Here is a 27,921-nt window from a genome sequence, read left to right as displayed (position 1 = left end):
TTTCACTAAAGTGCGAATCAGGCGTGGATACAGGATTTTCGTGATAGGGAAAGAGGGTATGACAAATTTGGTAAAACTGACGTCACAAAGTTATATCTAAACGCGTCATAAAGAGGTAATCTCAAGACTGCCACACAGTTTGTTATTTCGGGAGTTTTGGGTAACTGTTGACTTAGACTGTTTTTTTATCTGAAAAAACTTTATTTGAACTAAGTTAATTCAGAATATTTGTTTACAACGCGGCCATACTTCGTCTAATTTGAGTTTAGACTAGACGCCGCCATGCAACAAAGTCGTACTGCCAATGGAAAAAAATAAAAAAACGGCATGTTTTTTAATCAAATAAATACAATAGATGACGACACCGGTGTACACGTTGAACTTTAGCAAAATTGCATGCGAAAAATGAACCTTTCAAAATTGTTGGCGCTTTACATTGGAAACTAAAAGGAACAGGCGGAATACCGAAATCCAAACGCGACAATTGGAATTTAATATTCGGCAATATTGAGACCTCCCAAACTGGGGTACTTTTCAGGGGTCATAAGGTGGGCTTCATAAGTCTTACACAAGTGTTTAATCTGTGATAACTGTCATTTTTTCTTTTAAAATGCAAAGAACAACTAATGCTAAACAAAACCCTCAAGTACACATTTCCTCAGGGATTTTGTGAAGAGTAATTGAGGAATGTTTGCCTTAAACTGTAAAACCGAAAATGGTATTTGAAAGTTAAGAAAAGTAAAAAGGGTCGCAGCATTAAGAAATCAAAATTGAACCAATTAAAAAAATAGAATACTACAATTGGTTTCCGATATTCCTGTTAAAATAAGAAAACAATTGGCTTTTTTTAGGAGTGTAAAACTGTTATACCTGTTAGCTGTTAGGTTAAGCGGTCTGTCCATATACAGTACAAAAGTTACCCCCAAAACGTTGTTATCATGCTGCAATCGCCAATTATCAAAGCAAAGTAATTATAGTAAGCACAGGTAAAAATACAATTGTAGAGCTTTCTGTTTGTACCAATGTTGCCAAGCAAAACGAATTTGCTACGAAAAAATGAGATACGCAATATATTAACGTAATAAAACAAGTGGCCTTCGGAAACTTTTAAATTATTGAGTTTAATAACTTACATAAGAAAAAAAAGCGAAACTTTTACCTTTTTAAAAGTATATTTTCATAATACTTATATTTCGTTATATACGTTTGTTTTTTGAGGTCTCTTTCCATCTTACAAATTATATACATGAAGATCACCATTAGGCATTCATGGGTCTCCTAAAACTAGCATATTAAGCCCAAAAGGGTCCACGGGCCCCAGTTTAAGAACCCCTGACTTAGACAAATTGACTTTTCAAATCTGAGTTAGAAGAACAAGCACTTAGAAGCCGTCAGCAAACTTTTGGAAACTTCCAGAAAAAGCAAAAGCGTGAACTTGAACTCTCTTTAGGTTTTGGCCGGGACAATGAACTGAAAGAGCGAATTCTGTCTCAGTCTTTGCGTTTATGAAAGCGTTTTCAACAAGGGAGACCACGCGCTTAGCAACGCGCGCAAAAGGCTATTCAGAATAAAAAGGGCGCTTTCGCTGTCGAATAGTCTCTTGTTACAAGGACCATCAATGCTTAAAAGGGATTTTTTCAAAGGAAAAGTGAGGGTTTTGACAATGTACGTGGTCGCTTTTCACAGATTGCCGTTCATCCGTCCTTTTCAGGTTTAATACCTGTTTAAAATAGTTAAATGTGACTGTTTAACGACAATTTTGACAAAAATAATCGATTTTTTATCAGTTTATCAATTAGATCCAATCGTTTTAAACAGGTTAAACCATGGACTCTTAAACTGGGGTCCATGGACCCCTCGGGGTCCGTGAACTAGTTTTAGGGGGTCCATGAAACCCAATTAAAATATTAGTGTAAATTAAGAAGTAATATACTTATCAAAGAAAACAAAATAATAACGGTTTTGCACTGGTGCATTAAAATTCCATTTCACTTTCACATTTTTGGACCGAAATCAGCAGATTTGAAGTCTATTTGTATTGTGACGTAAATTTATGACGTCATTTTTAAAATTTGTGCCCACTGTGGTCTACGCGAGACAAAAAAAATTTTTAGGGGTCCGCGTTAAAAAAAGAACCACTGGGTTAAACCTTTGACTATAATGCTAATCATGTTTTTTTGTCGTTTTGAAACCTTTAAATGGTTTCTGCTGACAGATCTACATGATTTACATTGATGGTAATAAAAGGAGCGTTTTTCTCAACAAAGATTAATTGATAGATTAGAATTGTGGCACTTGTTTAATTTTCAGATGAAAAACAGTTTTATGTTCCATGACGTAAAGCTCTAAAACACCATTGTCGCGTAAAAAACGAAAAAAAACTCGCGTTTATACAGGAAACTCGGTTGTTGTGCTCTTTCTCGACACAACATTACATCGTCGGGCGACTTCAGAGGTTCATGTGAAAACCGTCCGATCAAAGCACACTGTATCTTTATAAAGAGGGTCCGGATGCGAGAATCAGTGTGGTTAATTCTCCTACAAAGATTACAAGCTGGCTTTAGAACACAAAGTAGCCGCCTAGAGGAGGTCCGGATGCCAGAATCCGTAAGTACCGTTACCACTCCAACAAAGGTAGGACGTTGGCTTAAGATCAAACTGTAGTCTCCTAGAGAGTGTCCGGATGCGAGAATCGGTATGGATCGTAAATCCTCCAACAAAGATCAAGCGTTAGCTTTATATCATGCTCTAGCCTTACAAAAAATGTCCGGATGCAAGAATCAGTGTCATTGATCCCCCAACGAAGATTAAACGTTGGCTTCAGATCATATTGTAGCCTTCTGGGAGGATACGGATGCGAGAATCAAGAATCAGGATCGCTGCTTCACCATCCAAAATCACGTTGCATCCGCACAGAAACGTTTACGCTACAAGAATCCCTTGCCAATCTCTCACACATTGGCTTCACCGAATTCCTTCAAAGTTTGACTTGGCGAGATACTGAGCTTGCTGACCAGCGTCCTCTCGCATTGTCCATTTGCGGGTAGCATCAACTGCTGGTCGTGCTTTTTTTGTCCACGTTTAGCTGGTGTTCTTTCTGGAGTGCTCCGTCTCATGGTGTACAAGTGAGCAGTGCTTCCTCCCAGACGTCGAGCCTTGCAAGTCATGGATGCGTAAAGCGTGCGTCGGAAGCCGGGAGCCGCGAACGTGTAGATGATCGGGTTGACGCATGCGTGTGCGTAAGACATGCACCGGCTCACCATCTTCAGCACGTAGCGTGTCATCGCGTACGAAGGGCCGTAGTGGCTCTTGGAGACCTGAGAAAAGAAATATAAAGGGTTATTTTTTCTTGATCCTAATTTTGAGGGTTATTGTTAAATTGGAAGGTTATTTTTTTGGAGGGTTAAATTTGTAGGGTTATGTTTTTAAAGGGTTAATTGTTTGTAGGGTTAAATTTGTAGGGTTATGTTTTTGGAGGGTCTTATTTTCTCGATTCTAACAGTACGGCAGATATAGAGTAATACCGAAACATAGAACGGCCAGTTTCAGATTGAAAAAGTTTTTCACGAAAATTACAAACTGCCAGCTAAAAATCTACCAACGTATACTTTCTAAATGGCGAAATGAAAGACTTTAAGTCAAAATCAAACCCTGTTTTATGTCACCTTTAACAACGAAAATGCTTATATGCAAGGGCGAGGCTGACAAAAAAGGGAATTGCAAAGTAAATTCACAGGCCCGCGTCATATTTTCCTAATAAAGATAAAGTAAAGTTGAAATATTGTGGGATGCAATACGGGCCCTTTATGAAAAAAATTTGATGATCTCTGGTTTAGATCCGTTAGTTCATTTTGTACCTTCAAGTAAATATTGGGCTTGATAGACTGTTTAATAGAACGCTGTTTTTACTTGTTAAGATCTTTTTTAGTCTTCCTGCCAGTTTTGGTCTCAGAAAATTTCAAGAATGGTAGGGATTGCGTTAATGTTTTGAAGGATTCGAGTTAAAAATACACGGTCAAATCTTCATTTTTTCAAAAGAAAAACTATAACGATTAAATTTTGATTACCAAAATACTTCAGTAATTACTGTGGCCTACTACCTCGTATTAGGTTTACGTAAACAATTTTAGGTGCAGTAAAATGCTAAGGCCATATCAATAGAAGAGGAAAGTTAAAACAGCATGTAAATATACCCAGCAACTAAATTAACACACCGGTTGTCTTCGGAAAGGCTTGCCAAAATTAGTATTTACAGTTGATCACAGAATACACATTGTGTGGATCAGGGGTTCTTAAACGTTTTTTACCGCGGACCCCTAAACATTTTTTTGCCTCACGTGGACCCCGGTAGGTAAAAGATTTTCCAAAACGTCACAATGCAAATAGACGTTATAAATCTGCTGATTTCAGTTTAAAAAGTGTAAAATTGAAATGGAGTCTAAATACTGTTAGCGCAAATCCGGTTTATTTTCAATTAAACAGTCTTTTTTGAATAAATTATTACTTTTTAGAAATACACTTACATTTTAATTACGACCTCATGGACCCCCTAAAACTAGCTCACGGACCCCCAATGGGTTCATGGACCCCAGTTTAAGAACCGCTGGTGTATATGTACGTGTCAACAACAAAATTAACTTAAATTAACTTTTCGAGGTAAAACAGCAAACTGATTATTATCTCATGAAGTTTCGATTAACGAAAAGAGTTAAAATCTAGTAAAGCTAGTCTAGTTGTTTGGTAAACCTCGATCGATCGAGTAATTCGACAAAGTCGCGATTTTTGAGAATACCAAACGTATGGCATAGCATGGTTCACTATAGCCTAAAAAAACATCGTTTGCTTGTCACTTAAATGGTAGATGGACGAAGTTTTACCTAAAATTGCCTTCTGCGCGACGTCATATCACGTCATTACCAGACTTTCGGTCAAATTAATTGTACTTTAGGTCACATTAAATTGGTGATGGCTGCGTGTATGAATAAAACAAGATCTTAATTGGCATGAGTGAGCAAATCATTTGGTGTGCAACGACCTAAGAGAAAGGGCACTTTTTCCCATCATTCATGACTCTCCTAAATAGCTGATAAAGAAAATCATTGTCAAGAAGAATTAGGCAAAATTAGGACAAAGGTCATATTATATCTGAACCCTAGAAATCGTTATAGCCCTTTAGATTTTCGAACGAAAGTCCTGTTAAAAGAAACATTATATTTTTTTAATATAAAGCTAACACTTCTCTCTTTGTATTTACTCAACTCTTGTATCAAAATCGCTTCTTTTTTTAAATTGTTATCTCCCACAAGCTGGTTTTATATTCATATTAAAATAACCACGATAATCCAAGTATTTGGTTCCCAATATCTACAAACCCATCCTAGTACTGAAAAAAAGCAGAGCCGCTGCTGAATAGTTACAATAAACAAACTGAAACACAAGCAAAAACCTTTGAAGCCTCAAATTGTCAACCTCCCACACATAAAGCTAGCAGTTCGACGCAACCAATCAATATTGACTTCAGCTGCCAGAAGTTACATATAGGTGTGCCGGATTGCATTCGATTTTGTCAATGGCAATGATGAATAAAACATACGTTCCAGCAAAAGTCACTCAAGTCACATTCGGCCGTGCTTTTCGTGGCCAATTTACACGGCCGAGTAAAACAAGGCCGGTTCCCTTTTTGGCCAATTTTTGTGCCGTTTTTATGCATAGATTTCCAGGGATAGGTAGCTATACTTAGCATCTTTGCAGTATAGCTACCGTTGCGGGCAAAATATTGTTGTTTTATTTTCTTTATAGATTTTTTGATTTACGACAACCAGGTGCCAGTCTTGCGGCTGCAGAGAACCTTTTGCCGTGACTCCAATTACAAAGAGTAACTAACGGTTTAGATGTAGCAGAACAGAACGTAATAACTCAATGGTCTAAACTGGGGGAAGAATTTACATCAAAATCTACGAGAAGCTAGCAAAAAGTGATACACGGCTTTAAATATGGTGATAGATTCAGAGAAAGTTAAATCGGGATCTCAGTACAGAAAGTTGTTTTATTGTATTTTAATTTGTTCTCTGTTATTTATTCTACTCTTAACCGCGTGTACCTACAAATGTATTCTGATGATTGTGCGATCAGGGAGCGGCTAACTTTGATGACCTAACGGTCTTGCGCTGCTCCCTGGGAGTCTTCATCCCAAACAATAACATATCTATCTATATCTGCGCATCTACAGAGTCGCTACAGCCGCACTAGAATTTTTTTCAAGTGGTTTACCTTAATATTATAATAAACTTAATTGAAAAGACATATTATACCGAAAGCTATTGCCGACTCACCGAATCTGTCGATCAAAAGCAGGGCAGACTAGAAAAACAACTAGCCTGCAGTGAGGTTCGAACTCACGACCTCCGGTCAAGCCGGGACCGTCGCTCTACCAACTGAGCTATGCAGGCTCAGAAGGGAACGAGTCGAGAAACAACCATACGCCAATGCTTTGCTATCCACTGCACTGCCGACGCCAGCAATAATTTACTTCCTGATTTAATCGGTTCATCCGCACATTTTATTGCTTTACCCTTAAATCTCAAAACTTAAAACCAGTGCTATAGATGGTTAACTTAACAAGGGTTGGTTAGGGGCAAACACGACTAAAAAGGCCATCATCTTGTCTGAGCGGTTTTGTTAACCTTGCCTATTATAGACTAATGGATGAGAAGTACCTCAATACTTCAGACTCCCGTGTAATGTGTGTTTGCTGCGTTTTGCAGCAGGCGTTTTTACGCTTAATTAAAATGACATCATGTACGACAAAGTGTCAGCATACAAGTATAGAGGGGTGTTGTTTAGGGGGACAAGGGAAACAGGAAATACGGTGCCAAGATGCCAGCACGACTCCGTAACATCACCACGCTGTCCTTACGATCCCGTACACCTAATGCACAAGCCTTGTTCCATCAACCCAGCGGCCTATACTCGGTTTTGTTAATGAGCAGTACGACATGTGATGGAAAATCGCCAAAGCAGTGTAGGACAGGCCGCCGAAATGAGGGACCTGAGTTCCTTATATAGTGTTCTGTCGTCAACCTATATATCGTAAACATGGCTCGGGTCAGGGATTTCCGTTTGAAGGGGGAGGGGGGCATTTTTATGAGATGACGTCACAAGTGTACGTCATAGCGTGACGTCACAAAGTTACATCTAATGTCGCAAAGAAGTAACCTTAGGAAGAATATACGCAGTTCGTTTATTAAGTTTTATTTTGGAGAGTGGGTAAATTTAGGGGGGGGAACGATTACTTATCCCCCTTCTGGAACAGCCCCTGTCGCAAATATAGTAAAGTAAAAAAAAAACTGACGCCCTGGCTCGCAACCTTGAAAATGACGAGGCGGCTATTTCAGTTTGAAAACACGCATCGGCGCCTTGTACTGTATCGATTTTGCTGTACCCAACCAAGCGCATATTCGCTACGTGTTGGCATGGGAGTTTCGCGAGACAGTGAGACGGAGTTCTATTATTGAAAGCTCCTAATGTTTGAACAGTCGATACTCGTGGCATACGAGAGATGGTTTATAAGAGTACTTTGAGTTCAATACGCTTTCATTTTTAAAAGCTATCCAGGCAAAGACAGGTATGGATTTAACCGTGTCACGCAAAATTGCCATATTCCTGAAATATTTATAACTATGTGCCCACCCCACCCCCAAAAAAAATTAAAAAAAATGGGGGCACATGATGTTTTTCCGAACCTAATGAATCCAATTTTTTTTTTCCGACCTAACAACCCAAAATCCACACTTACAAAATTGTAGTTACCTAAATAAAGAACCCAAAATTAATTTCGTGACCTTTAAATTTCCTGATCGTCCGTTACCGTCGCGGATAAATAGTAATAAGGCTATGACCAGGAAAATGTATATTAGCGTACTTCATTGCGTTCTGTGAATTTGTCCATTATTTAAGTACCACATGACAACAGGGAAATTTTTATACGATTTTATTTTTTTATACTATTTTATACTACGATTTTGCAAATTCTGTTCTCAAAACTACATATGTTTTGAATTCTTGGTAATGACGTTAAATTTAAACGAATTTACTTTAAATTAATAAAAAAGCTAAGACATAAGGGGCAAATTTTGAGATTTTCTGTAAGCTAAGAAAAAACAGATTACAAGACATTTTTACCTGAATTTTTCCCAAATTTTACAACTCATTTTTCTAAAAGATTAGAGCAAAAATAATATCGAAAACTTTGAAATAAAAAATTACAATGAAACTTAAAACAGCGATTTAGCCCAAATTTTTTTCTAGATAAACCGCAATTTTAACCTGACCATTTTCCATGTTTTTAGCATAGAGACTCCCAACCAAAAAAGGTTTTTCACCTGTATCATTGAAAAGAGGTGGAATGGGAACCAGCAGACGAGAAATGCAACGATGAGAAATAGAACCATGATGGTGGTCTTGGTGTACTCTGACCGTCCACTCTTGTCCTTACCTGCATGTCTGCGTGAAAATAAGAGAATTTAATGGAGGTATACAAGTTGTGAGATTTATACCAAAGACTGCGAATTTGTGTCGAGGGTTCTGGGCTTAACTAATAACCAATGTAAAAAAAATATTGAAGAAATGGCAAATTGTAGGCCGCGTTTGGATGTTCTTTATCGTCTGTGATGTTAAATACAGGCATTTAGAGTAAACTCCAGAACTGCAAGGCAAATTATTATAGCAAGACAATGAGAAATGACCTAATATTATCTGGTTCTCAATTATTTTCAAGGTTCCTCAATTATTGTAAGGTTAAATTTTTGTAGAAGTAGTAATACAGATCTATTACCAGTTCAGTACAGATTTTGCTTAAAACGAATGACTGAGTCGAGCCAATATGTGCCTTGTATGTAAGTAGATAAATAAGTCGTTTCATTTATGCTTCGGCCCGTTTCTAGTTAACAGCCTTAATCCGGCCCTGCCTATAGTGTTCAAGGAGGGCGTACAGCAACTATCATGCGAATGTGGGATGCGAAACTCGACGGAGTCGGTTTGTTTTGCTGGATTCGAACTCGGGACTCAGGTAAGACTTCGTTAAACTACCAGAGTCTCGAGTCCGACACCATGGCCCTCGTTTAGATGTTCACTGCAACATTGAGATCTATCAAGGCTGAGGGTTTATTAATCAGTAGCATAAAGGTGTCACTGACACATCAGGATGAATCCGTTTCTCACCCGCTGTGCTCCGACTTCCTCTTCATAAAGCAGAGGACTTCTCTTCCGATCATGATGTAGCAGATGGTTACCAGGAGAAAGGGAAGAGCGTAGGTGATGACCAGGAACACGACCATGTAAACCGCAAGGCTGTATTCGCCCTCCCAAATGCACTGCTGTCGGGGGTCTAGGAAAACGCAAATGAATACATATATATATATATATGTAGATCACACAATATGAGCTACAAATCAATAACAAAGAATAATCTGGAATATCATAGTAATAAGGCCGACGGCATGATCAAGCATAAGCAGTACTAACTACGACAGAATATGATCTAAACTTGTCTGAAAAAGACCTAAACATCCGGACTAAGTTGTATATTTAATGCAACAAAGGCCAAAGTAAACAATAAGCCAAGCAACCCAAACTCATTAAGCAAGTTTTAAGGGTTCCCGGCAACGCTTCTAAAATCGTTGACTATAATTAATTATATTATCTGGATCACGGTATTATGTTATCGTTAAAAGCATTGGGATTTGTTGATGGCCGTATTTGTTTAATTTTAATCTTCCTACTTATACCTCATGAAATAGTGCCAAAGCTTGTCAACATCGCACTATAATTTGCGGTTAAACAGTGCCACGTGATTTAGAGATACAAATTTTACATTTTCTGTGTAGTGGCATTTTTTCCCATTTCTTGATGACTGGCTACGATATTTTTGAATTAGAAGGAAAATCTACACAAGTGTAGCTTCATAATATTTGAATTCAAACTAGAGCGCCATTTTATGCTTTGTTTTACGACCAGACTCAAATTCGGATCCAGAACAAGCAAAAAAAACATGTTGACATATATTTCTCGACAATTTATATGACCTTCGCGCGGAAATATTTTTGAACCCGTACATTTGGTTCAAAATATCGGTATCGAAATATAATACAAAGTATCGAGCATCCTTCGTAAAACAAACGAATGTCGTATAATTTTGTGCAACTTGAATGCATTAGTTTTATGTTAATATGTGCAACATAAGCTTTGAGTTATTGCAAGCCGTACTTTTGTTTGCTTTATTCTGACCAAAGAATATTTTTTTTATTAAATCGTTCACCTTCCAAGAAGAACGAGCGGGTATATAAGCCACTGACTTAGACTTGAGGTTTCATGCACTACCCCATATACCCCAAACAAATCATTTTGGTCAAAGTCAAGTCATTTTTTAAAAGAATTACGTTCAAGTCGTTTTGAAATAAGCAACAAGTCAAAAGCACCAGTCAAGTCCTCTAACGTTAAACTACCTGGTTGCCTGAAACGTGTTTTGATACCGAGTGACTATCTCGTTCCGCATTGTGGTTTTAGTTACTATAACAACGATTGGTTGTTTATTGGTTAATTTTTCGCCAAACATAGTTTACATTGCCAACGTTCCTTATGCATTTTTCTTTCTTTAATATTCACTTTTATCGTTGATATTTCCTATTTTCTGTTGTAACCTGAATTCCTTATACCATCAGGGTTAACTGACTCGATAAACATTTTGTGGTTCTTCGTTGATCCTTTGCTGCTGTGTTCGCATTGTAGCAACAAATAAACAGTTATCAGTTAACCTATTAAAATTGGTAAATTTGTCCGATTATGAGCCCAACTAATAAATATCACAAAACGAAACAATATACGATGGCAAGAAAATTGTTTTACGTGCAAAACTTAAAATAGATAATTCGATATTCCTTCTCTCGCTTAGCGGTATTTCGAAAATAGAATAGCGTTGTTAATGACACAGATAGAAGCAGAGTGGTCGGAAAACACCTATCATTAAAAAGCAAACGAGTAGGTTCACATTTCCCGAGAGCTGTCTTATCGTGCGTAGTTGAAAAGGTTAAGGATTAAGGGCAACTCTTATCAAACTTTGATGAGTGAACATTAGATCGACTAGGGTGTCCTATATTATCGGATCAAAAAAGGTGTCCTATATTATCGGATGTTAAAGGTGGCTTTTTATAAATAAATATGCTGTTGCTATCAGGCATAGTATATTTAAAACAGGTTCCTCTGGCAATATATATTATTTTCTACCAACGTTTCGGCTTACTATCCGGCAAGCCTTCGTCTGGGACTGACACACAAAGCCAACAAGACGCAAAATAAAATCACAATAAGAAAAATGTGGCTTTTTTATATGAATAGGATGCTTTGGCGAAAAACATTACGTCAAAGTATTTATGTACCCATTGCGAAATTCCGTTAAAAAATTATGACCCTTTTAAGTCTATTTTATATATATGCCTAATTTGACCTTACTATGTTCACATTACATAACTTAGGTGCAAAAATCGCTCCAAATTGAAACATACAATGAATTGGAGGCCCTTAGATGTAAAATATCGCCTACATGATATAACAAATGTAAACTAAATAGGGATAGTAGATATTTACATTTATTACTTAAAAAACCTTGGATAGCCCAAGTTGTAAAATACAATACATTAAAGATCCCCATTAGACATTAAAAATCCCCAATGCTTTTAGGGTAAAATTCAGTGCTGTAATGATTTAAGTCAATGACTTGACTTAAACGCACTTAACTCACTGTCTTTTTAACGACTTGACTTGACGTAAGTCGTCTGAATAAAATGACTTGATCGTGTTTAAGATAAAAGACTTGCTTTCATTAAGCATTTATTAAAACAAATGGGTTACTTAACTTTATTTTTACACAAATATAAACCAATTTACTTAAGTTATTCATTCCTCATTACGGGACGAGTTCAACTATTTTTAGTAGGTTAACATTTTATTTTTATGACAAAGGACGGAAGTTGACTTGCTCTAATTATGTTGACTCGTTTTTAATTTAAAAATACCTGGCTTGGAATTAAGGTATGACTTGACTGGGACTTAAATCGTTTCACAATGACTGGTTTACAATGCTGGTAATATGTGAGTATGACATACAAGAGTAATTTAATATATATATAAAAATTTATATTTAAAATTGGGTAATAATTTATATACTAGGCAGGCATTTTGCTGAATTGCGTCATGGCAAATAATCCTTAAAGTTGTTTGAATAACAAGTTATCAGAGTCCATTATAGAACGCATTAAACGAACAACAGTATATTGCGGGAAGATTTATTATTATTTAGGAGGGCTGCTGAGCACCCCTAGTTTTTGCAAGAGGTGTTCGGAGCATCCTAAGCACCCCAAACTCGGCGCCCATGATAACATCTCTGTCGTTTGAAGTGGTCTGGGTAATGCAACAAATTTTAACTTGGGTTGTCAATCAGCACTCTCCCGGAGCGAATTGCATTCGCATTCGTGAGCGGGTAAAATTTAAATGTCTCAACATTATTAATTTGTAATGGATAGTACGTATTAAGTCTAAAATGCTTGCATGTATGCATATTGGTAATACAAACACTGTATTTTCCGAAATGACAAAAAGTTTCGCGGCACACTTGACAATCTCTCGAGTCACACAGTTTGGAAACCTCTGCATATAGCTTACCAGGTGCGCTGCTGTTTCCAAAGGTGATAACGCGGTAGTAAGCTGCGTTAGGAACCGCCATAACGACAGCTGCTCCCCAGACGAGAGCGATCATGAGAACTCCTCCTGCTCTAGTTGGAAGCAAGCTCTTCTCCACTACAAAGGGATGAATGAGAGCCATGAACCGCATCCAGGCAAGCGAGCACATTGTGAAGATGCCGGCTGACATCGCCATGACGCTTGTGAAATGGAAGAAAGGACAGAAGGCGTCGGTGAACATCCATTTGTGCGAGAGGTTGTTCACGATCTGAATAGAGAATTATATACTTAATGTAAAAATGTGCATTTCAATAGCTTTCACCACTACTTTGACTTGATCAAGCACGAAAGAGTTGTTCACGATCTGAATGGAGAATTATAATGTGTAAAAATATGTGATTTAGTGTAAACATATGTGTTTTATCAGCTTTCCTTACTACTTTGACTTAATGAAGGAGGAGAGAGATTTTAACAATTGGGATGGAGAATAGTAATAACAGCGTAAAACTTCGGCCTAATAAATCATAAAAGAGTTCTTCACGATTTGTAGGGAGAAAGACAATACAGCGTAAAAATGTGAATTTCCTTACTACTTAATTTAAACTGATTCAGCACAAGACAGTTTTTACAATCTGAATGTGAATTGTTATGTTTCATAGTACAAAAACATTTAACTATAATCGCTTTGAATGATTATTATTCTTTGTTTCAAATTATTACTTTTTGAATATAAAGTTATGGGGAATGCATCGTGTAAGAACTTAACAAAATATCAATACAATATTAAGGCAAAATATTACGCAGCATTAATAATGTCCTTTCCGCCTCGAACTGTACACCTTTTTGTCGAACTAAGTGCTCAAATCAATTGAATAACAACGTTCCATTAAAATCACATAATTCGGGACCGAAAAATCCGCATTTAGAAAAGTAAGGCGGCGCTAAAAGGGTATTTAAAATTTTGACGTCATTGCCGGCACAATGCGTGACGTCAAACGATTTGTGTTCGAAGAGCGATGTATCGGCGGCTCATCAAGGCTTTATAAAACTTTCTCGTACCTAATTTACCTGGTTTTGTCGACCGCAAAAATCCATTTCGCAGCTCTTAAAGCATTCGCTCACATGTATTTATAACTAGCGGAACGTAAAAAAATTGACGGAACGGTGAAAACATAGATATGCGATAAAGCCTATACGGAAAGATAGAACACATTTTTTAACGCTAAAGGTGACTATATATAGCTATTGCAAGACTGGCTCGAATGTCTAGTGTGAAGCATATAGCGGCTTTAAGGCGAACACATTGATTTGCTTATAGTGCAATAGCGCTATACAATGAGCTAAATCAGTGACTTGTGAGTGGAATAAGGAAATTTAAATGCATACGACTTTATTTGGACTTTGTTTTTTATATCACCAACTTGAATTATGGCTATTTCGGTAACAAACTAAACTCGTTTTAGCAAATTATTTGAACTTAATTTGAGTTGTTTCGCAAATGATTTTATATGGTACTTAAATTGTTTTTCAAATGTTTTAATTTGAACTTAAGTTGCTTTGTATATAACTTGGACCTTAGTCCTTTGTAAATGATTTACCTTGAAAGTTTTAAGAAAAAAAAAAAAATTCGAAAAAATCTAAACTCAATTTAAAGTTGTTTTGCGATTAAGTTTACTTGGAAATTAAGCTTTCGTAAATTACCTAACTTGAACTTGAGTTGCTTAGCAAACTTATTTGGACTTTGGTGAATAACTTTAGCCATTTTTAGTAAACGGCTTAATTTTCACTAAAATTGTTTCGAAAATAACTTGCAATTAACTTAAGTTGTTTTCCTATTGATTTACAACATTTCGAAACGACATGTTCACAACACAATGTATAATCAACAGCTTTTATTGAACTTGAGTTTTAGCTGGTTAGCAAATTATTTAAACTTATTTAGAATTGTTTCACAAATGATTTTATATTGGACTTAAGTTGTTTTGTATACAACTAAACTTGGACTTTAGTCGTTTTATAAATAAATAAACTTAAACTAAAATTGTTTCGAGAAGAATTAAACTTGGGACTTAAGTTGTTCTCCTATTAATTTACAGCATTTCGAAACGACATGTTTATAGCGCAATTTATGATCAACAGCTTTTACTGTTATAGGCAGGAGGTTATTAGTTGCTTAGCCTTGGTGGACTAATAGCTTAGAGAGTGTTTTGGTATTTTGGGGGCTTAAAAATCTCAAACGGCGGGGTTTTAGAGACTTAATCTCATCGATGCGTGGGCCACGAATTGTTACGCTTGTTACTTATCGCTTTTAGGCGAGCAATTCAAAACTCGTTAGGAAGTGCATGAGAATCTTTAATTTTACGGCGACGATAAAAACGCTGTAATTGTCGGAAACGCTGCGATGCATCGAGCTCCGATTCGAGATCGAAGTCCAAAATTGCAAAGGTTATGTCTTGCGGTTTTACAAGGAAAGGGCGCATTTATGATTTCTATCGCTGTCTACCATCGGTCCATCGCACACTTTGTATTATATTGACGGAAACATGATACTAATGATGACATATACGTCACACACGTCTAGTCAAAAAAACTTATCTTTTATATCTGATGGATGGCGCTAAAAATAAAACTGAAATCCCGAAGATTATATAACCTTAAAAATTATTTTGTTATTTTCTTAAACATAAATTTTAGCTTTTTGCTTATATTTTTATGTTGTCTATTATACAAATGGACTTTGTTTTTTAGCTTTACATATTTTTTCTCAATGAAGTATATACTTCACTTTATAAGAACTGTTTGGTAAATGTGTGTTTTTCCGGCGCTTTTGCGTGGAAATACGGTACCAATTTTCTTATACAGCAAGTAAAGCAAAGATTGTTTTAAAAAAAACGTTTCTAAAACCAAATTTCGACAGTAATGAAAGGTAGTGGGTTAAATTGAAAAAAAAAATGTTAGCAAAAAATAAAAAATAAAACTTTGGCCAAATTTAAAAAGATTATGCAGAGAAACTCGCTTTTATCCTCGCTCCTAAATATGTCCACAAAATCACAAATAAATTCAACATACTTTACAAATAAAAGTAAATGTGAGATAAAGTCGACAGTTGTAAAATAATTTGCTTTATTCAACTATCAATACATACAAATTGAACTTATTTCTTAAACCCCATACGACGAGGCCAAATTAATTTTTTTTTCATTTAGATCAGCCTTTCTTAACATGGGTAAATTTACCCCAGGATTTACTCGTTTTAGGGGGTAAATCCAAGGATGTGTATTCAAGCTCTGAATATTCTGGTTCCATTTTCTTTAACTAACTTTTGCGAAGCGGCTTCTCTGCATTGCTAACTATCAAATATAAAGCACGAAACCGACTTCACGTTAAATCTGATATTCGTTGTGCATTATCACCAATTTCTCAGACATTGCAATTTAACTCGTTGCCAAAAAGCAAGGGCAGCCGTCACACTGACTATAACTGATGTAATTTGTTACTTTCGTTTTTTTAATAAATGAGCACCACTTTATATATTGGGGGTAAATTTGATATTCATTTTTGTTCAGATGGTAAAACATACAAAAAAGGTTAAAAACTCCTGATTTAGATCATACACACAATCTGAAACTAATACACTAAAAGCCATTGCGGTCAAGCCGGGACCGGAGGTCGTGAGTTCGAACCTCACTGCAGACTAGTTGTTTTTCTAGTCTGCTCTGCTTGCATCACTAATCGACAGATTCGGTGAGTCTGCAATGGCTTTCAGTGTACTAATGATATGTAAGCCGTAATCGTTGGTCAAAAAGCAGCTTTAGAAGGGCTAGATTTCAGTTGTTAACACACACATGTGTGTGCATATGTTTCATTGAATCTGAAACTAATTTTGTTTCTGAAGCCCTGTATGACTCACATAATAAGGTTCGTTGGCAAAAAGGCTTTACATTTCTAACTTTACATTTGTATTGTAGTCCAATCTTTTTTATAAATTCCAGCAACCCTTCAAAAAAAAACTAAAAAAAAGTATTTACCTAAGGTAAAGGAAACATTCGACAGTAAGGAAATGTGTTAATTAATGGGTTAAAATATTGAACAAAGAATTGTTAGCAAAAAAAGTAAACTTTGGAGAATACAAAACCATTTTGACTCGCATAATAAGGCCCTTGACGAAATGATAAATGAGGTATAAAAAATAAAATTGTTTTTGTTTTATAAATGTATTAGCTAAGTTGCAACTTTCGACAGTAATAAAACGAAGTGGGTTAAAAAAAGATTAGGAAAAAATAAAAATAAAATTTTGTCTATTTTTATAAAGATTATGCAAAGAAACTGACCTATATCCTGGCTCCTAAAGGTGTCCGCAAATTCGCAAAAGAAGTCAGACATCTTTTGAATGAACGTTAAATATAAGATTAAGTCAACAGTTGTAAAATAATTTGCTTTATTCAGTTATCACACAAATTGAAGCTATTCCACAAACCCTATATATGACTCACATAATAAGGTCCGTTGGCGAAAAGATAGATGAGATCTGCAGCTGCAAGGTTCACGACCAACATGCTATGCACAGGATGCTTAATGATACGCTGCGTCGTGAGCGTGACGTAGATCACCATGAGGTTTCCCAGCAGGCCTATGAACAGTATCACGGCGATGATGAGGGGTATAGCGACGCTGCAGATCTCACTAGCGCGTTCCATCGCTCGAACGATCTCCGTGATTTCGGCAAGTGAAAGCAAAACTGCGTAAAAAACAAGATTTTTAAAGAAATTACATTTTTACGCCATATTTTAGTGATTGTTTTCGTTTAGAAAGCAGGAAAGTACTTTGAACGTTTCGAATTAATCTTTGTAAACGAATTAACTTGACATTTTTTAGTGATTTTTCAAGCATAATGGCTGGAGGTTCTATTTTGATGTTGTAAGAATATAAAAGCCTATAAGAAAGAGGTAACGTTCTCTTTGAAAACCACTGCTTTAATAAGTGCCTTTTCACCATCTTAAAAATGAATAGATTGATTTTTGTTTTAGTGATCAATCTTGACTTTTTAAGAAATATTTTAGGGTTTTTTTAGCGATTTTTTGCAGCATAATGGCGGAGGTTTTACTTAGACGTCGTAGGAATATCAAAGTCTATACAGAAGTAAGTAGCTTTTCAAACGTTTTGAAAAGTATATTGCGTTGTTTCACTTTTGTATAAAATTGGGGCGCGCTGTATCAACGTGACATCGAAAGTGGAGACTTACACAAGGAAAATATAAGGTCAATTTTCGGATTTGTGTTGTGTTTGTGAAAAACAAAAACACTCTCTTTCGTAAATGTGAATGCGTAATGCGAGAATTTACTTTCAGAATAGAAGAATGACTGTAATTGGCCTCTAACACTATAATTGTTATTGCATAACGTCTAGTTTATGAATAAAATAAAATAACAGATGTTGAATTTTAGGAACTTGTAAATGTAAGGATTCTAATTTAGAATGGAAGGATGACTGTAATTGTTCCGAAAAGCTATAATTGACAATTCATAAAATTTGTTTTTCAATCAAGTTGAACAAAACATTTAAAAAATAAGGGTTTCTGAAATTTTAATGTATAATGACTTGATGGGCTAATAAGAATGAAACTTAAAGACAGAATTAAGAAAAACATCCAGCTTTTTAAGGGGAACAAGTTTACAAATTCTTGTAGAAAAGTAAAAGATCAATGGCTATAAGTTTTTAATACAAAGAAGGTTGAATTCGGAAAACAAATGCCTGGAATTTAAGTAATTTGCTCATTGTGAAATGTACATGCCTAATGGTTGTATTAACAGAATAAACAAAACAGTAAAATCTGTTTCAAAGAAAAAAATGAATTTCAGAGGTTTTGAAGTGCATTCCTGGAATTTAACCAATCTGCTCATTCGGAAATCTACGTGCGTAATGACATGATCCTATAGACAAAATGAAAAACAGCAAATTCTGGTGGTTTTGAAGTGCATAATGGCTCAATTTTTTCTGACAGACGAATCTTTCTAACTTGACAATTCTGCCGCCGACAGAAATCGACTGGCGCAATTAGGAATTAAATCCAATCAGGCGAGTGAGCTGTCGTAGCGACGTCGCCTTCTAATCTAAGCGCATTAAAAACCGTCAAGTTGAAGATCATTGACTGGCGACAATCGATCCATGGTTTCAAAGTGTTGCTTATTGAGACGTTTGGCAGATGAAGAAGCTCGAGCAAAAATTCCCACTATTCTTTAAAGCAGCAATTCGTTGTATTGATCTGGACTTGAATTTCGTGTTTGCTAAACTTATTATGATAATATCTAGGGATGTCCGATACTTGACATTTGTTCCGATACCGATACTCGATATTTAAAAAAAATATTGCGAACCGACCCAATACCTAATGACGTCATTACCATGCCAAACAGGCAAAATAAAAATAATTTAAAACGGTAAAGGTTTTTTTAAGTTTTTAGCACAAAATTTTGTTTTGCTTCAAGAAGTTTACCTCTAATTAGTTGTTAACCTACTGTTTTTCTACCATGCACCATTAAAGGTAGAATCACTGTGTTAGATCACAAAATATGGCTGAAAGTCGTATGTAATGTGGCACCGGATCGGCACCGATACCACCCTAGTATCGGACGAGTACCGATACTACCACGTGATATCGGGTATCGGCACCGGTCCGATATAAATAAACATTTGTAATAAAAGTAAATGAACATGCGCAGTTTTTTGAGATCTGTTTGCCCTTGAAGCAGATCGTTCTTGATCGCGTGTAATTTTTTTTTTCTAGTTTTATACCTTAATGTGTTACAACATTTGCACAATGCTTTTATGCCAAACCGTCTACCATAGGGTGAATCGAAAATATATCTATCGAAACTATTCGATTACTTAGCGCGGTGTTTTTAAACTCATATGCCGCGAACCTTGACTCACGGTTTGATTTTGTTGGGTCGCCAACTACTGTAGATTTATTGAGGTTGGTTCGGAGCAAAATTTATCCAATACTTGAGAAAACTTCAGAGGCAGTACGAGAACATGTATCATAGTAAAATAAAAAAATATTTATGCTTATGTATTGTTCGCTTAGTAGAAGTTTAGTGAAGAGGAAGGTTTCGCTTTTATATTTACGCATAATGTTAAGGTCGCCATGAAAAAAAGCTTGGCAATAGTTTACAAGGTTAGATTTATTAGGATTGGTTTTCTATAAATTGCGGAACCAACAGAGCATTAAGAATATCAAGGTTCGACTGACTTATTTGGAAAGGAAAGTGAAATGTGTTTAAGCCCATACATTTTTTGTTTGGCAAAACATTGCAATCTCGCTGGGTTGACCAATTTCCGCGAATTCGGACTGAAAGTTGGCCGGCGAGATGTTTGCAAATGTCGCTTGATTACCCAATGCAGCATTCAAAATCAGGGCTCAACTCATTTTAAATGAAAAGTCAACTGTGTTTAAGCCAATACATTTTTGAAGCACCTTAAAAAGCAGCGCAATCTCGCTGGATTAACCAACTTCAGCATTTTAACGTTCAAGGCTCGGGGCATTTGGACTGAAAGTTGTCGGCTGGAGAGGTTAGGTTGTACGAGGGTCGGGCGCTGACAGTTTGCGCAATTTCGATTGACAGCTTCCCGCCGAATTAGTTTCGATCGACCACAGAACCCGGCTCCCTTGCACAACTGGCCAAGCAAACGGGCGCTTAATTTGGACGTGTTGTGTTTTATCCAAAGGCCTTTGGATTTTGACCTACTTAAATTCATCAATATTTTGATTGTACTCAATTCTTAAAAATGCATACCCGAAAAACGTTTGTTATTTGCAAAACTTTTTTCTAAAGTTTACACCTGCAACTTTTTTCAGTTCACAACTGTAACATAAGCAGAAAATTGTCAGTCAGACTTTATTATTATGTTATAATTGTATGTACAATGATTTAAGTTGTTTTGATTCGTTTTACGGTCAAAAAATGGTATGAGTAATTTTACGTTTTGTAATTCATTCCATAAAGAAAAAAATTATAATCTGTTCATTTACATTATCGCAGTTGAACCAAAAACAAAGTATAAGGTATTCCTAAACATGCTATGAATGTTAAAGCCAAATAGGTCAAATAAATCGACATGATCTTAGTAAAAACGTTTCGATTCGCACGTGTATTATGATCACCAGTTAATGTGAAACTTTCATCTAACCTTGTAAATGCGATTTTCCAAAAGTGTAAGTTATCACAATTGGACAAAAAAACAAGTTTTAGGGCATTCCTAAACGTGCTACAGCCCCCAGTCTACACGTGATCTACACTAGCCAGAGAAGGCGTGCTGTCGAAACGGCAGCGTCTGATTGAAAATTGCGAGAAATCGTAAGCTTTGTTCGCAGCTATTTTCCATCAGACAAGCCCCTGGGACCACTATTGGTCGTGCTGTCAGGTTTAGAATAGAATGATAAGTATACAATTCAAAACAAAGTTGTGTCCAATGCCTTAAAAAGAGATTTATAATGTTTTAAAAGAAGTGGTTAATATATGGTAGTGATTAATAAAACTGGATAATTAACAACCATGGAAATCGACGTGACCAACGTAAACCGACGTGACTTGACGTGAGAGCTTACAAACTTTATAACTTAAATTGTTGATGTTTTATTGTTTCGCGGCGAAAGCTTCTTTTCTCCAAGCCTGTGTTTCCTAAACTTTTGTCGTGGTGACCCATAAATTTTAAGAATAACACTAAAGCTCTAAAGACACGACTCTTTTCAGTGAACTCAATGTAAGCGAACAAACCTATGACAAAGAACATAATTAGATATGAAGTTACTTACGATTCACGTTTTCGTTCTGCCTCAGTATTTTTTTAGACTTTTAAATAATCTCAATAAATCTAACCATACGAACTATTGCAATCGGTGACCCAACCAAATCAAGCGATCACGTAAGGTTTAAGAAACACAGCTCTAAGCAGATGTCGGCAGGATTTTATTATGTTAGATATTTTTAAAAAAGCATGAAATTTTCGTGAAATCAAAATTTCTACAGGTTTGTTTAAAATTAAAAAAAAACTAACGACGTTGGGCGACAATAAGGCGGGAAAATGAGCTCTCATTTCCGGCAGAACTTGCATCGAGACCCGTCGTCGTTTGTTTGGCGTGAAAGCTGTGTATGCGTCGCCGAGGTATAACGCTTACGGGCGCACGTCTAAGAAATACCGCAAGCGCGGGCGATTGCATTAGGCGCGCGTGTAATACAATTGAGTTTAAATATTTCATGTCGTGCTGCAATTAGTCTCCACCGCCAATCCGGGCTCAGCGTCTCATCGCTCACCTGCCTTAAGTGTTGCCGAGGCCCTTGGTAACCACCCATCAGCTAAAACAGCCTCGCCCGCAAAATCTATGCCGCGTGAAAGGAGCGCGCGCTTTTTATATTCTTGTGTAGCGTGTCGCGTGTCGCGTGCTTGTAAACATCGATGCGTGCAGGTCTGTTGCGTGTGGCGCGTGTTACTTTATGTCGCGTGTCGCGGGTTTTATTCTTGTGTCGCGTGTCGCGTGTCGCATCGGATCTAAGGCGATACCCGATACCATGTGACAGTATCGGTGCTTGTCCGATATTAAATTAATACAGAAATGTTAGCCGTTATTTTGGATTAGAAGAGTAAAATATCAAGGTATTCCAATTGTGATTAAACTGCACTTCAAAACTTAGAGTGGTATCGGCGCTGGTTTAAAATCAAATTAATATAGAAATTTCAGTCATGGTTCATTTTCATATTTTTTATAGGTTATTTACGCTTAAGGGGTACTAAGCGCTTTGATTGAAGCTATTTATTCGCTGAAAGACGCATAATACGCAGTTCTCAATATATATTACGTCAACAATATAAAGTAAACAAATACTGAGTATTAAGTTTTATCTTTTTAATTGATGTACGGTCATCCTTATTACAATGAAGGAGAAACTATTTCTCTTCTGTTTATAATTTACACAATACGTCGAATTATAACCTTAAAGCGTTACTTCGAACTGCCAGAAATCCCTACATTTCTATCTCTTCGTGAATTCGAATTAATTAAAACGAAATCATTTCCCTTTTAGCGGCGCGCCTGCGTAGAACTGATGTTTTGAAATAGAGAGTGAGAAATCATTTAATATACAGTAGCAAGAAATCCATGATAGGCATTAAAATCATACGAAACTATGGAGGCAAAATGATTGTAAAACAAACTTTGTATGGGGGCGTTAAAAGAGGTTTGGTAATCGTATTAGTAGGAATGTCGAAGCCTATATATAATTGGATAACATTTTGAACGTTTCTAATATATGTTTCTTCATTTTTAATCAACATGCTTCTATATGGGCTTCGGTATTCATACAACGTCTGATCATTTGTTTTTTATTAACGTCTGACTAAAACCTGCAACCATTATGCTCCAAAGATTAGGTAATATTATGGCAAGTCTATATCTATTGCGGTATTAAAAAAATCCTATACCACAGTTGAAATAAAGGTACACTTGCACAATTTAATGTTCAAGTTAGACGTTAAACAATCACATAGAAGTATATCTGAACGTTTTATTTATTATTCCCAAATATGCCTATTTTTCACGCGAATTTCAATCTTCTAACGCAACCTTCGAGATTACAACGGGATTCAATTCAAAGTCTCTCGCGCGTTTCATCTAATCCCTTTGCCAAACCGCATTACATAATGCCCGTTTTAACTTTAAACGATTTCCAAGGCACCGAAAGGCCATTACGTGCGCGACCGCCTTGTCAATACTAAAGGAGTATTGCGGGAAACCGTCTTCCGGGCAACGATTTATTGACGTATTGGACGCTTTACAGGAATCCGTGTCGAACAGAAAAACGTTAATCTTACGACCACGGGGGCCGGGGCCGTGATCGATTTTTGGGGCCGACTTTTTTTGTTTTTTTGCTTTTCTTTTTTAACCCCGATCAGTTTTTTTTTTTATATGGGGGAAGAATTACTTAAGGTTTGGTTTTTATAAGATAAAATTACAGCTGCTGTTATTAGCTTAAATGTGGTAACTTATAATTATTTTGGGAATAAAAAGATTTTTTTGAGGAAGTAAACAATTACCATTTTTAAGGAGTAAATGCCATTTTTTAATTTAGAGTTATAAGTCGCTTCCATGTATCGTTATTCTTACAAAATGTGCAAAAATACTATACTGCGTTTGAATTAATTTTGCTTTCAACACAATTCCTTTGATTTTGGCATTTTAAAAAGGTTTTCATTGAATTGAGGAACAGCTATGGAAACACTTTTAACAGCACGTTGGAGTTTTTTGAACTAAAATAGCTTGGTGCGAAAATGCTTTAAAAATTTGATAAAGTATAAATAAAAGTATAGCTTGTAAAGCTAGACGTAAGGGTCTAATGTATTCTAAACATAGCGTCCGGATGTTAGAAAAACAAAAACGCATTTTTATTTTTTTTCATAACGGTTTCTTTAGATAAATACGGTCCATGTTCGTTTAAAATTGAAATTGGTATTTTTTTTTTGAAAAATTCGAGCAATTTTTTCTAGTTTATATTTATTTTATTTTCAATTTAATATATTATAATATAAATTTTTACATGAATAGATTGACTCTATAGCCGTCGCCTTTTTAAGTGGTATTTTTTTTCAATGTTAGTACAAAAATAAATAAACATTTTAGAATTTGTGCAAATTTCAGCTGGGGAGCGTAGTCCTTTATTAACGGCAATATTACGACATTACAAGTTTATAGTTTTTCAGAAAATCAAAAAAGTTACAGGGTTATGGTTCTGATGATCAGATGGAACTGTTAAATGGAAAATTGTACTGCAATCTTGACAACCTTTCGCACAACCGTGCCTAATTCGGCCTTATGATTCAACTGTGATCTAATCAAGCGATATTGTGCGAAAGTTTGTAAAGATTTGAATACAATTAACCGTTAGGATTTCCACCGGATTTCCAAATTTAGAATTAGACAAACACAACTTTCGACAAATAGGTAGGGTTGTGAGAAAGCTTGTCAAAATTTAAATACAATTTGTCGTTAAGGTTTCCACCTAATTTCCAAATTTAGAATTATACAAATACAGCTTTCGACAACTACTTAGGGTTGTGCGAAAGCTTGTCAAAATTTGAATACAATTTGTCGTTAGGATTTCCACCGGATTTCCAGATTTAGAATTAGACAACAGCTTTCGACAAAGAGTCAAGGGTTATCATCGAACAAGCTTAGGGTATTAGGTAGGTCCCGGTTGTACGTTAGGAGCAAAACAGAAATTCCCTACTCGAGCTCGTTCTTGCTCAATTTCACGCCACACGAAAGCGACGCGCATGTCGCATGTCGCCTGTGGTCTGTAGCGTGTCGCGTTCTTCGAGTAGAGCTTCTAAACAGATGAACCGCAAGCTGTATCCTAGCCTTTGGTGTGTTGAATATGACTTCCACAAATGTTGAATATTAAAATCAGGTGGAAAACCTAACATATTTTGGTAGTTCAGTTTGTTTAATTTGAAATACGAAATTTAGGTGGCAATGTTTAACGAAAAATTGTATTATAATCAGGATTGTGCGAAAGCTTGCCGAGATTTTAATAAATTCGTCTTTAAACAGTGCTAGCCGATTTGCGTATTTAGAACCAGACAAACACAACTACCAAAAAAAATAAAAATGAGGTGAAACTGTTTTTAATTATCGACAAATTGTATTATAATCACGGTTGTGCGAAAGCTTGTCAAGATTTAAATATAATACATCTTTAAACAGTGCTACCTAATTTTCGTATTTAGAATTAGACAAACACAGCTGCCAAAAAAATGTTAAGTTTACCGAAAAAATCAATATCAACTAGTTGTTGTGGTTAGTTGACATTTTCTTGGAACTGCAGGAAAGAGAAATATTTCCAAGGAATTTACAAACAACAATATATATCGCCTTGTGCTTCTGGGACAATGGGACATTAAAACATTAAAGCGTTATAAGCGGACTTATAAAAAAATTAAATAAAAATTTAAGATAAAATGAAATTCTTTCGTTTCGGGACCTATGCTAAAACTAGTTTAGTAAGTTTGAAGTAGAGTTTGGTGGAATTGATTGCCGCTTTGTGGCCCAGTTTTGATGCAGACATTGCACAGGTTCGAGTCAACGTCCCGCCAAAACCGCCAAACTACTTCACTCATTCAAGAGTCTATTACTTTTGGTCAAGGTTTAAAAAGGAAACTTGAAGTTCGTCACCCGCCTTACGTAACACTTTTTCCTCGAAAAGAAAGCGTCATGGTATTTTTTTTTCACGGCAATGCAAAGTATTGGTAGGTAGCTTCTAAGCTAATACACACTTAGGGTTGTAACAATGATGTAATATAGTTTACTTGCATCTGGATTCGGAAAACCACTCAAATTTTCGCTCAGTAAATTTGGCGTTTAAAAAGAACACTTCTCATATAAAGGGCTATATTTACGCGTTTAAAATTTCGAATATTACACTTATGCTGAATTTTTCCTTTTTAAGTGACTTTTAGTTCGGGCATTTTACTTTGTTGCTCAATTTTGTTTACAAATGCTAGACTTCTAATGAAAAGTGCTACTTAAATCATTGAGCATCGAACGAATCTGTCAAAGCTGCAAAGTTTTTGTGTTTCAAGCACAACAAGCGAATTGATTTCGTTTGCAATATTAATGACTTGGAACTAGGCTTGACATGGTTTGACTAGATGTTGGCTGCGGTTATTGAAATAAATTTTAACCTGCTTTAGAAAATACGTTTTAAACAAAAATTGACCTAAATAACAAATTTCAGAAAAAAATAAAATAAAGTGTAGTATTTGCTCAGATTAAGTTATTAAGGGTAAAATTGTTTGATGCATGTTGCAAAATGTGCTACACGGAAGAGATGCAAAACTTTTTTAGTTACTTGCTTTAGGACAGTGGTCTCCAACCTATGGGTCGCGACCCTATGTGGGGTTGCTTAAACCCAATCTTCACTCAGCAATACCTCCAGTTTTAGTGATTTCCTTGCGCTTGTGGTTTAAATGAGCGTAATAAGTATATTGAAAATGTTAAAAAAATTAAAAAGTTATGTTTTATTTGTTACTTTTAATTCCATGTGTTAATTTAAACTTCTCATTTCGGTACACACGTGTTGCCACCAGTGTTTTTTTTTAAGGTGTTTTGGGGGACCGAAGTGATCTCCCAAATTTCTTCAGCGGTTTCCCAAATTTTGGACTTGCAACTTTTTGGTATTTAAATGAAACACTTGCGGTCTTTTAAAACAACTTAGCGGTCACCCAAACCAAACCTTAAAAAAAAACCTAGTTGCCACTGATTTCTTTAATATTTTATCACTCGTGCAATAATTTAAACATTAGTTATCGGAAAACAAATGTAAATAATGATTTTATTTTGCATGTATTTTGGGGTCGGTTAATGTTTGAAGACCACTTCTTTAGGAAATGGAAACTGGTCGAAAATAAGAATTAGACCCGACTCGACAAAATCACACAAATCAGATTTCAACTCAAAACAACCAAAAAAAATACATACCTTCATTTTTATCGGCCGCCCCGCTCTGATGGACTCCCATGGCGTTGAAAGCGATGGTGAAGTTGTCAGGTTCCAGAGGGGCCATGGTGCTGGTGGCGGGGTTGGTCGAAAAGGGGGCCAGGGTGGTCGAGTCGGCGCCGCTCTGACCCGACAGCGTCGACAGCGACGTAGCAACAGCATTTGCTGAATTATTCATGCCTAATAACTGCTCACACAGGAAATATGTCAGAGAAAGAAAACACATTGAGCGAAGACGAACGATTGCTTAAAGTTTGACGCGAATTTAGCGCGATGTGGCCTTGGGAGTTAAATTTCGTTTAATTCTGACGCGCGGCGCCTTTTCTGCGCTTTCAAGTAATTCATCATTGCTCGTTAATGCCACTGGTTTAGCCTGTCTCAATGCCAGGATTGTTTTTTGCTGTTCGTGTGATATATTTTTCGCTCTGCTTTTCTAATTAGGTTACACAAACAATGCAATCTTTATTCTCAATTATATGCTTTCATGGTTGATGTTACGCTTACAATGACCCTTTTTTGCGCTTTCAAGTAATTCATCATTGCTCTTTGATGTCACTGTCTCAGTCGAACTCTGTAATGTAATTTCGCTGTACAAAATTTGCGCTCAACTTTTTCAAGTTGCACAAAAAAATTTGAATTTTGAA

General features: G+C 36.2%; 1 protein-coding gene and 1 non-coding gene across 2 annotated transcripts; both read right to left on the bottom strand.

Annotated features, from left to right (window-relative positions):
- Nucleotides 1–319: 319 nt before the first annotated feature.
- LOC146170338 (galanin receptor 2b-like) lies at nucleotides 320–27,921 on the bottom strand. Its single transcript, XM_083383312.1, has 6 exons — nucleotides 27,260–27,921; nucleotides 17,226–17,470; nucleotides 12,715–13,000; nucleotides 9,220–9,385; nucleotides 8,382–8,502; nucleotides 320–3,317 (listed from the first exon to the last, which is right to left on the bottom strand). Exons 1-6 carry the CDS (start codon nucleotides 27,501–27,503, stop codon nucleotides 2,952–2,954), a joined length of 1,428 nt encoding a protein of 475 aa, XP_083239438.1. The 5' UTR covers nucleotides 27,504–27,921; the 3' UTR covers nucleotides 320–2,951.
- On the bottom strand, nucleotides 6,375–6,449 carry Trnaa-ggc (transfer RNA alanine (anticodon GGC)). Its single transcript has one exon. It is a non-coding gene; the product is annotated as a tRNA-Ala (tRNA).

The sequence above is a fragment of the Ascidiella aspersa genome, chromosome 1 (assembly GCF_963924565.1).
Source record: "Ascidiella aspersa chromosome 1, kaAscAspe10.2, whole genome shotgun sequence".
In the NCBI taxonomy this organism is placed as follows: domain Eukaryota; kingdom Metazoa; phylum Chordata; class Ascidiacea; order Phlebobranchia; family Ascidiidae; genus Ascidiella; species Ascidiella aspersa.
This window is presented reverse-complemented; position numbering and strand designations above follow the sequence as displayed.

Coding starts and splice junctions, on each gene's coding strand:
- LOC146170338 (XM_083383312.1), bottom strand. CDS start 27,503: ATGTGTTTTCTTTCTCTGACATATTTCCTGTGTGAGCAGTTATTAGGC. Junction 9,386..12,714: donor TGGAAACAGCAGCGCACCTG/GTAAGCTATATG, acceptor GCGTTTTCCTAG/ACCCCCGACAGCAGTGCATT. Junction 3,318..8,381: donor ACCTCTTTTCAATGATACAG/GTGAAAAACCTT, acceptor TTCTTTTCTCAG/GTCTCCAAGAGCCACTACGG.